The sequence below is a fragment of the Pteropus alecto genome, unplaced genomic scaffold (assembly GCF_000325575.1).
Source record: "Pteropus alecto unplaced genomic scaffold, ASM32557v1 scaffold354, whole genome shotgun sequence".
NCBI lineage: Eukaryota > Metazoa > Chordata > Mammalia > Chiroptera > Pteropodidae > Pteropus > Pteropus alecto.
Window position 1 is genome coordinate 35486 of NW_006435759.1, and position 10737 is coordinate 46222.

The 10737-nt window shown below is 55.2% G+C and overlaps 2 protein-coding genes across 2 annotated transcripts in view; one reads left to right on the forward strand and one right to left on the reverse strand.

Moving 5' to 3' along the window:
• Positions 1–1444, forward strand: part of LOC102894476 (deleted in lung and esophageal cancer protein 1) — a 31276-nt gene extending 29832 nt beyond the window's left edge. Inside the window, exons 28-30 of the mRNA XM_025046040.1 lie at positions 528–681; positions 917–1040; positions 1118–1444. Coding sequence (XP_024901808.1) covers positions 528–681; positions 917–1040; positions 1118–1241 — 402 coding nt within the window. The 3' untranslated portion in view covers positions 1242–1444. The remainder of the gene's footprint in view (positions 1–527; positions 682–916; positions 1041–1117) is intronic.
• Positions 1445–1523: 79 nt separating this feature from the next.
• ACAA1 (acetyl-CoA acyltransferase 1) lies at positions 1524–9628 on the reverse strand. Its single transcript, XM_006910779.3, has 12 exons — positions 9305–9628; positions 9006–9099; positions 8033–8090; positions 7318–7397; positions 6994–7036; positions 5217–5312; positions 4324–4404; positions 2970–3160; positions 2638–2817; positions 2298–2353; positions 2059–2204; positions 1524–1735 (listed from the first exon to the last, which is right to left on the reverse strand). The coding sequence occupies exons 1-12, from the start codon at positions 9479–9481 to the stop codon at positions 1660–1662; spliced, it is 1278 nt and encodes a 425-aa protein (XP_006910841.1). The 5' UTR covers positions 9482–9628; the 3' UTR covers positions 1524–1659.
• Between the last annotated feature and the right edge of the window lie 1109 nt (positions 9629–10737).

Sequence of the window (10737 nt, forward strand, 5' to 3'; positions counted from 1 at the left end):
GAACATGGAAGAATGACCTAGGGGATGGATTCCAGAGAGGCAGAAGGAAGGATCTGAGCGCTAGAGCCAGGCAGGCCCTCGAGCTTGGTACTGAGCTGCTGGCACCCAGCAGTTGGGGAGGCTGAGGTGATTAGGTATGTATGGCGGGGCCTGACATTAAGAGAAAAGGCAGGATAGCCCAGTGCCCAAGGAACACAGGGCTGGGCCTTGGGGACCCTGTGGGAGCGGGGAGGAAGGCTGCTTGACCATGGAGCAGAAACCAGAGCTTGATGAGGGCAAGAGTGGCGGGGGGCGCAGATGGCATCTTCCCGGAACCTCTATTTGCACAGAATCCCGCAAGCAGCCTCTGGCTTTAGATGGCGGTGCCGGCCCCCTTCCACCCACCATGGTGCTACTTGTGTGCTCCTCAGAAATGTCACTATTCAGAGTCAGCAGGGCCCATGTGTCCCTGAGACCCTGGCTCAGAGCCCAGCAGGAGTGGGCAAGGTCGCCCGGTCCCCATCAAGTTAAAGGCTCTGTCCCCATAGGTGGTGCCCCTGCGGGCCACTGTGGCCGTGCCCGAGCTGCAGCTCTCCACTAGCTGGGTGGACTTTGGGACCTGCTTTGTGAACGAGGGGCGGGTCCGGGAGGTGTACCTGATGAACCTGAGCAGCTGCCGGAGCTACTGGACTGTGCTGATGGGTATGTCATGCCCCACTGTGTGGCTGGGCCAGGAGCCCCAGGAAAGGGCCTCTGTGCCCTGTCCCTGCAGGCTGGCTCCCCAGGGCTGGTACCACCTGGGAATCCCTGCAGAGGTGGCCAGTTCCCAATCCTAAGTGATCTCCGTGGCTGCCCTCCAGAGATGGGGGGAGAGAACTTCCTAGGGCAGCACCTGGAGCTGCCTGCCCTTGAGTGTGCTCCCTTACCCTCGGTGCAGGCCAGCAGGAGCCAGACAAGGACCCTGTGGCCTTCGGGGTCTCCCCAAGCAGTGGAGTGCTGGAGGCGCGACCGGTCAATGCACCCCCAACCTCTGTTACCCTGCAGATTCTCTTCACTGCCAGGTACAGCCCCTTCCAACCTCCCCGTCACTGCCCACAGGCCCCGGTGTCCTCCTAACCTCAGCCCCAATGGCCCACAGGAGCAGGGAGCTGTACGAGTCCACGCTGGTAGTGGAAGGTGTGCTGGGTGAGAAGGCCTGCACCCTGCGGCTCCGTGGCCAAGGCTCTTATGACGAGAGATATGTGTCACTGTACCACCTCTGAGGCTCTGCCTCGGCCTCCCAGCTTTGGAAATAAACATGGCCTAGAGCTAAAGAATCATGGCACACACTGGAGGACCTGTGAGCCGCTCCTGGGATGGGGGATCCCCCGCTTCCAGGGCACTGGTCTCAACCTGGGCCCTGCATGTGATGGCCTCAGAGCTAATATAAAGGACAAGTCACACTACCGTGAAGACCATGGCAATTAAGAAGCAGTACTCAGATCGAGCAGAGGCAAGACCAGCATGGCGAGAACTGGCCCCTGGGATAAACCACAGCCACCAAGAGAAGCGAATCCACATTTACTAAGCTTGCTGCTCATCGATGAGGCCCACTAGCAGTGCTGAATTTTCCCATGTGGCATCGTCTCCATAGTGTTGCTTTCTGTCCACTGGGGCAGGACTGTCTGGGTAGCACCTCGCTCAGTGTCCAGGGTATTCGAAGACCGCAGCGGCTCCCATTCCAGTCCCCACGCACATAGACACCACCCCATATGCCCTGTGGAAGCGACACTGTGCTGGCTGGGTGAAGGCAACAGAGGACAGAGCCCCCCGCCCACCTGAGCTCTCCCAGATCAGGCTGAGGTGGACAGACCAAGGCCTTCATGGATGCAGAAGGCACAATGTACGGGCATCCGTCCCCTGGGTGCCCACCTAGGCACACGCTTGGTGCCTACTGCAGGCCAGGGTCCCCTTCACGGTTGGCCCTCGGAAAACGGGGTCACACCCCTGCATCCTCAGAGCATGTGTGTACGTCCCCCTGTCCCCTCAGGTGCCCCGGCTGGGACGCCTCCCACGACACCCCGTGGGGACCAGCCTTACTGCTTCTGGCGGCGTCTCAGCTCATTCAGCAGCGTGATGACCTGTCGAGCCCCAGTGCAGCCCAGGGGGTGGCCCAGGGCCACAGCACCCCCCAGGGGGTTCACCTTCTCCAGGGGGAGGCCCAGCTTCTCCACACAGTAGACCACCTGAAGGAAGGCAGAGCACCAGCTGTAGCTCCCTCCCCTGTACCACGGGCTCCAACTGGGCGGCCCAGGCCGTGCTGAGAAACAAAGGCTCACCTGGCTTGCAAAGGCCTCATTGATCTCAAAAATGTCCACGTCACTCTGTGTCAGCCCTGTGGGCAACAGTGAAGGACCTGAGCTGACCCAGTGGCTCCTCACCCTTAGTAGGCCTTTCAGTCCCCCAAGGCCCTACCCCACACCTGGCCTGTAGCCTGACTGGAGTATCTTATCTCTGTTCCTGAGGACAGGGTCCCAGCTGTGGGCAGGAAGGGGTGGGGGCAGGGGTGCTAGTCTGCCCCACCTTTACTCTGTAGTACCCACAGGACCACCCGCCTCTGGCGACAGCATGAGAGGCAGAAGCGGGATCTAGATTGAGGGTTTGAAGGAGCCGCCTTACCTGCTTTTTGCAAGGCTACAGGGATGGCATAGGCAGGTCCAATGCCCATGATGTCAGGCGGGACCCCGACCACTGCATAGGACCTCAGCAACCCAAGGATGGGAAGGCCCAACTCTTCTGCCTTGGACCTCCGGGCCATTAGGATGGCAGCTGCCCCATCACTCACCTGGCTAGAGTTTCCTAGAGGCAAATCACAGGGGTAAGGAGACCTCAGAGCAGGGCTGAACAGGTCCGGCCTTCCCATGTCCACCTTGCCTGGTGGCTCCAGACTCCCAGAGAATGCCCAGCATGGACACAGCTCCTTCCTCTCGCCTCCCACAGCCCAGTCTCACCAGCCGTGGTAGAGCCGCCCTCCTTGAAGGCAGGCTTCAGTTTGGCCAGAGCCTCCATGCTGGTGTTGGGGCGGATGCCCTCATCCTCGGTCACGGTAATACTCCTCTCGGTGCCCTTGTCATCGCAGACTGTGGTGGTCACAGGCACAATCTCAGCTTGGAAACAGCCCTTGCTCTGGGCTCTGGCAGCCCTGCCAGCAGATAGACAGCCAGGCTCAGGCTCTCTTGGAGTTCCCTTCCTTCCTCGGGTCCCTCTGCTGCCTCCACCCTCTGCCCACGAGCTCAGACTGCCAAATGCTGGGACACACTTGCCTTGGGGGACCTCTGAGGGACTAGCGTAGGTTCCCCACTACCAGTGGGAGGCGTAAAGGTCTTCACCATCAGCCTCAGACCTTCCTATCCCGGCCAACCCCAACCTGGACTGGAAGGAAGAAGCATGGGGTGGTGGCTCCCCTCTGAGCCCATACCCAAGAGAGACTAAGCCTGTCAGCTCTCCATGCCAAACTGAGGATGGAACCCCATGGACATTTGTGCTGGGTTCTACCAACTTTTCTGTTTGATCCCAACAGCTCTTCTTCATCTGTTCCTTAGTTTTTGCTTATTTAAAATGACAAACTACTCATGGAGCTTAATATTGAAAGTGTAAAATCCCAAGGCATTTAGGGTGATCCTTGTAATCATATGCACAATGTTATGTACCCAGGGCATTTTCATGGGAGGAACCCACAGCTTTCATCAAATTCTCAAATGGTTACTTAACCCCAAGTGGCTAAGAACCACTGCCTCAGAGAAGCCCACCTGGCCGGATATGACACTCTTCCTTTGCTGTCCTCTCTCTGCACAGCTGGGGCTTGCTAACTTCAGCCTGCTCCTGCCCAGAGGCCTGAGCCCCTGGGATTCCTCTGCTGTCATCCCCAGCCCCTATCTCAGGATGCTACCCCAGATGCAGGAGTGGTCCAGAAACTGGATGCCAGGGTCCCCAGCAGTGCTGGCCCCACACTCCAGGCCACCCAGAGGAGCCTGTGGCTATACCATGTCTAATCACCGGGCCACAGCAGTTAGAGAAGACACCTGGCCTTCATTACACCTTCCCCATACCCACCCCCGACCCACCAGTGAATAGAAGAGGAAACCGAGGCCCACTAGGGAGAAGACACTCAACGGCGAACAAACAGTGGTAGGACAGGGAAGTGCTAACAATGCACGGTGGCCCTGGCCCCTGCTCACCTCTCCGTCCTGGGAGGCACAAGCTGCCCTGCTGTAGCCTAAGGACAGCTCCACCTGAGACCACTGAGGTCATCCTAGAAGCCTCGTTCCCCTACCCCTCAAATACCCCGCCCCATGGAGCACTCACTTTTGCTGGGAAGCCAGAGCAAAGCTATCCTGCTTCTCCCGTGAAATGCCAAACCGCTCAGCTACGTTCTCCGAGGTGATCCTAGAAGACAGACAACAAACTGTAGGAGAAGCCTCACAGCCTGGGGACTGGCCAGGCTGTGGAGTTGTGCTCGGAACTCTGGGCCCTGAGCCTGTAGGCAGTGAAGGACGGGAGGGCCAGTCCGTGCCACACAGACAATAGTGAAGACTCAAGGCACAGACAGAGTCACCCAGATCTTAAGAAGCTTCTACGGCAGAGACCAGAAGAGGAGACAATGAGGGTAGGCTGGTGGCACTAACTGGTCTTTCTTGGCCAGCTTCTCCTACACCTCAGGAAAACTGCTTCAACGTGAGAGGTTAGGACTCCCAAGTCCCTTCCAGGAAGGCCACACCCAGTCCTTCTGCTCACTGTGGCTGGAGCTGACCCTCACCAGGAGCCAAGAGCCACAGCTAAGCTTTCCAGCCTGGGCTTCTAGCTTTCAGGCTTCCCCTGGAAATACAGTCACTAGATGTGGAGGCAGTCAGGGCCCCTCTCCCAGCCTCAAGTGGAGCCAGACTCCTTGCCCACAGACCCTGGGAGAGGGCCAGAAGCTCAGTGACACCGGCAGCAAACACAACACACTTTCGATGTTGCGTCTGACAGGGCCCAAGTTCCCTCACCAACATGTTTGGTAACCAACTTTCTAGGCCTCCAAGGCTTCAGAGTGTAGCTGCCATCATCCCTGTGTGACTGAGCCCCCCATGGTGGGACCTCAGGAAAGGGGCAGCATCAATTCTCATTCTTTGAGCCGCTGCAGAACAGACCAAGCCCGAAAGCAGGAGGCCAGGGAGCCAAGGAGGCACATGCACACAAAGCTACAGCTGGACACTGACCCCATAGGAATCAGGCAATCTCTGGCGTTCTTCTTCTCCAAGTGTGAAGTAATATTTCCAACGTTCATTCTGTCACCCAGGGTCATGGACTCCACCCTGAGGAGGAGGAGGGAAAGGAGGTGGCAGTAAACAGCAAGACTCCCCCAGGGATAGCTGTGTATCTGGCGAGTGCTGGTTAATAGCCAGGGAGCCCCAGGCAGGGCACTGGCTAGCAAAGCAGAGCTAGGGGTACAGGGCTGCTGAGCCCCAACTCTACCTCCACCCTATCTCAGGACAGAGCACTGCACAGTCCACACCCCTGGGCAGGGACCTAACAAAGCTGTTCCTGTAGCCCATCAGCCTAGTGTTCAGCCACAGAGGGGGAAATACATCCAACAAGCCTAGGCACTGCCCTCAGGGACCACAAATTCAGAGAAGAGACAAATATTTTAAAAGCTGCAGATCAAAGAGCCATGTGACCTGCATAGACAAGGAGGTGCTACGAGCTGTGAGGAAGGTGAGATCTCAGTTTATGTGGTCAAAAAGGGCTTTGAGGAGGTGGGGGAATGTAAGGCCTCAAGGGATGATAACAAAACCTTGACCAAATGCTTTTCATATGTCCAGTGTTATTTCAAAATCTTTTCAGGTATTAAAATGCTTCAAACAGTCACATGATACATACCCTAGAGTGTTAGCTGTTATTATCACTCCATTTAATCTTTTCAACTACAACATGGCTAAGGTAGTCATTTCCATTTTATAGATGAGGACACTGAGGCCCAGAGAGGCTGAGTAACTTGTCCACGGCCACTCGGCCAGGATCCAAATTTAGGTAGTCTGGCCCCAAAGCCCACTCCCAAATAGGATGCCCAGGGTTACTTTTCATGATCAAAGCCTACGGGGGACAGTCGGCCTGTGATGGGGACAGTCCTGGCCCAGACCTTTAATACCCTAGTAACATGGTCTTTAACCTGTTTGGGGACCTCAGATGCCCTCTAAGAAACTCATGAAGGCTCCAGCCTTTTCCTCCAGTTATTCATACCCCGCCTCCCCCACTAAGCTAAAGGGACATGAGAGCTCGATCAAAGAGCAGGTTGTGAGCTGCTCACCTTGCCCCACCGTCCCGGGCCTGCCAAAGTCTTCACCTGGCCTGCCTGCCCAGCACCATGTGCCTGCCTGAGCCTGTGCCCCAGTGCCCTGTACCTTTCCAAAGGCACTGTCCAATACAACTTCTGCAGCTCCATATGCTGCAGCCGAAGATGGAGCCGCAGCTGACAGTGACCAAACCACCACAGATCTGACCATGCTCCTCAGAAACCAGTAGGCAGCCAGAAGTTTCCACCTTGGTACCAGGGTGGGGAGACAAGGGGCCAGACAGCCTAACAAAAAGAGTAAACTAGTTATACAGTAGACAGCTGTTCCTGGCTTTAGGGAACCAAAACTGCATCTTCTGTCTCAGCAGGATCGTGAATCAGTTGGGGCCACAGAAAGAAACCTAAGACCTATATTTTCTCATAATGCTTGCCCACATTTTCCAGCCTATCACAAAGCTTTTAAAAGCCAACTTCGTTTCTCCATTAGTGCTGAGATGTGTGATTGCATTAGTGCAATTTCTGAGAAGCCAGAGCTGGGGGCTCTTTCTAAGCTGAATTTGTAAGAAACCTCGCCTAGCCAGCTGCCTAAAAGGGCTAATCCTAAAGGAGGCAGAACCCTGAAATCATGGCCTCTGAGAACTCAGGAGGTGAACATTAGTTTTCTTGTTACAAGCTGGTTAGTACTGGCAGAAAGAAATTCTTACCCACAAGCCATGCCAATGTCATAATACCCATTTCTGATGCCACCTGCAACAAAAGCATTTCATAAACATCCTTCAACAGTCTGTCCTGGGAATAGGGGAGCCTCTTCCCCACCTGGTCTCTAAGTTCTCAGAGAGGGAAGACCCAGAAGTATCCAGAAAAGGCTGGGGGTAGCAGCAAGAGGTTCTCCTTCTCTTCCTGTAGTTAGAGTCCTCTCAGAAATACTTATTGCTTGCCCAGTAGATATTGATTTTGCTGACCCAAATTCACGGAGCCAAGACCAAGGCCAGGCTGTAGCGATAGGCACCCATCCAGTTACAACTTACTAGCTATGCTGATCACTGCCTGGAGCCCCGAAGAACACTGTCTATTGACAGTGAACAAAGGTACAGTCTCTGGGATGTCACTGAAACAGAAGATGAGACCACAGAGTTAGCCCCCTCCCCTGTGCCAGGCTCTCATAGAAAGCAGGGCTGTGTTCCTGGCCAATATGAATGCCCCATCAGGGGGTGCAAAGTCCAGAGGAACAAACCCAGCAGCCCTGACCCCACTTCAGGCCAGATCCATACTGGGCAGACCCCAACTCTACAGACACTTGCTCCCCAGCGTCCCACAAGCACATGCCTTTCTCCATCCTGCAATTCTCCTCAACTAAGGCCAAATAGAGCCCAAAGGCAAGAGAAGGCTGATTAGGCCACGAGGATCCTCTTACTCTACTAAGTTGATTACCTGGAGAAAGAGAACAGAGTTTATCTCGTACTTCACAAAAAGCAAAGCAACAAGCTGACTGTGGCTAAAAATCAGGTCATAGAGACCTTTTGCTCCAGTTTTAAAGGCCTTTTGGCTCAGTGCCAGGTAACACTTCATCTCTTCAAATTAGAGCAAAGGTGAAGGTCATGAGAGTGAGTGGAGAGGACTGTGGCTGTCTCCAGGTCTGGTGTCCAACCTGATGGTCTCTCACCCACAGTCTGAATTCCCTGAGGCCTGAGCCCAACTAAGAGTCAAAATGGCCAACCCAGAGCTAGAACCAGAAAAGTTTACCTCAGAAACTGGGCGATTCGGGCCATCATTGCCCCAGCCCCTGGCTGAAGCACATTTCCTGTGGACAACAAACTTTTATTTAGTGTCAGGTGGTGGTCTGGACATTAAGGTACTGCTGTGAATACCAGAGAGGGGATAGTCCAGATCTTTCTTCCGAAACACGAGCCCTCAGGAGGCTCACTGAGGCTCTGGAATTTCAAGGTCTGGAGCAAGGTCCCAAGTTCCCTTGTCCATGCACCCTGCCGTTCCAAATCAGCACCCACTGGGCAGCTGGCCTGCCTTTAAAGGTAACAGGGAAAGAATGCAATGCTCAGCTTGAAGTGTAAGGAACTGGTTCTATCAGGGAAATGAGTTTCTGAAAATGCACACCTACCCCTGAGTGTCCACCAATCTTTGCTGTTGCTCCTTAGGTGGAGCAGTGATTCCCCACCTAGGGGTGGCACCTACAGTACTTGATAAGATTCTCACCACATTATGTTGTTATGTTTTGAGGCTAGAAGACTACAGATGGAGAGAAAGAACTGGACTGAAGGTCAAGAGCCCTGGTATTCAGGTCCAATTTGCTCTGCTGCAAATTCCCCAGACCTCAGCTTATCTGTGAGGGATTGGATTAGATGGTTTTTGATGCTCCTTCTGTCAGGGTGTCAGAATCGATAGAGAATCCTATAGTCTCCTGTCTCCTAGGGTATCCTCAAACCCCTGTGCCAAGTGCCTTGGTATTGCTGTCACTTGAGAGCCCTTGGCTTTGTATCATAGTTCACATGTAGAATGTGCTTGGAGGGGCACAGAAAGTGCGTGGAGGCGGAGACGGAGTCTAGCCCTAACGAGACAAATTCAACAGCTTGGCCCATAAACATTTTTCTCAGTGAAAACACCTGGAAAGTGCCTGGCGGGTGGGGAGGTGTTTGAGGAGGGCTTTGGCAGGATGGGAAGGGTAAGAGGATCGAGCGCAGAGCCTGGGTAGAGTGCTCACCTACGCAGATGTCTCCCAGTTGGGTCGGGCTCAGCTTGACATCCTGGAGAACCGCAGTCAAGACGGCCGAGAGAAGTTCGTCGGGAGTGGTGTCCTGCAGCGGGAAGAGCCGCAGCGGTGATCCCCTGCCCCGCGGTGCACGAAGTGTCACGACACACGCTCTCCCCGTTCCCACTCCAGAGAGACAGAGCAGTCACAGTTCCGGCGCGGAGCCACCTCCGGCGTCGAGGGGAACCGAGCAGAAGAGCCAGAACCCTACCCACCCCGGGCCGCCCCGGTGCCCAGACCCATGGCCTCACCTTGAAGCCGCCGCGGCCCCCTCGGGTAATGGCCGTACGCCGTCCGTGCACCACCACCACATCATCGGCCGACACCTGCTGCGCGCCACTCCAGACCTGAAGCTGCCTGGCCGGAACAGTCTGGGCTTTTAGGTGGTGCAGCACCACCTGCAGCCTGTGCATCGCGCACCTCTGCATCGCGCACCTCTGCAGGGAAGACCCCAACTCAGCCGAGAATAAAGTGCGGGAGTCAACAGAGTGTAGCCGGTACAGGTGCAGAATCTCACTTCTGCCCGGAAAGCCTAAATACCGCCTCCAGCTGGGAGGAACTGACACGCCCTTCCCTCCTAAAGTCCGCCCACCTCCAGCCTCAGCCAACCAGAAGGCGAGCCCGCCTGATGTCCCGTCCCCCGCCGCAAATCATCTAAAGCAGGCCCGGGATCAACGCCAAGGTCTTCCCACTCAAAGTCCCGCCCGCCGTAGTCTTTGTCTGCCAAGCCCGTGGTGGACCATTCTGAAGCTCTGCCCAGAAATGCAGTCAGGAGATGTTTCCAATTTGTTCTACTGACAAATCGCAGGTGGGACTCCTAGAGCCCTCTTGGTATCTTAAACTCCACTACAGCCAGGGCTCCTTGCCTTACTACCTTGCCCACTGTCCGCAGCCTAACAGAAGGCGAGACCGCCAGGAGCCCGGCCCACGGCTTCTTGCTTGGGAAAGAGGAGGCCCGAACTCTAACCTCGCTTCCTCTTCCTAGTCTTCTCTTTGTACCCTGGATCCCAGCACCTAAGCGGGGGGCACCTAAACAATTCCGAGACGTCCCGGAGTCCTATCCCGACGTGTTTGGCCTCTTCGGGGAAGTCTTTCGAAAAAACTGAAGGAATTTGGGATTCTGAGGCGGCAGGAGAATGAATTATACAAAGATGCAGAGATGTGACAAGCCCTGTATATGGATAGAGAGTAGCATACACTTCTTTTCACCCATTTTACAATCATATGAGATGATTTGATTAGTTAGTGCCCACCTCCACCACTAGGCTCATGCGTGTCTCCACCAAGGCAGGGAGGGACCCTGTATCCTGGGCAGCATGCTTGACACGTGATCAATAAATATCTACTGAATGAATGAATGAACCAGAGCTCCCCACGTCAGGACCATGTCCCCCACCCCCCAACCCTAAAGAGCAAGGCCAGGTTCCCCCTTGACTCTTCATGGCAATGTGTTTCCCCCAGACACCAAACGCCAGGATGCCCTATTACTACCAACCCTGGAGGAGGATAGGGTGTGCCCTCCACCTTTTTAATGGCAAGGAGGTGGCATGCCTCAGACTCCAGAAGGCAGTTAACATGCCCTTTCCCACCTGGACCTCTGAGTATACAGCCAGGGACTCCCCATACTCCTACCGGCAGGATTGTATGTTCCCAAGAGATCGGAGGTAGGGAGAGATGGGCGGGG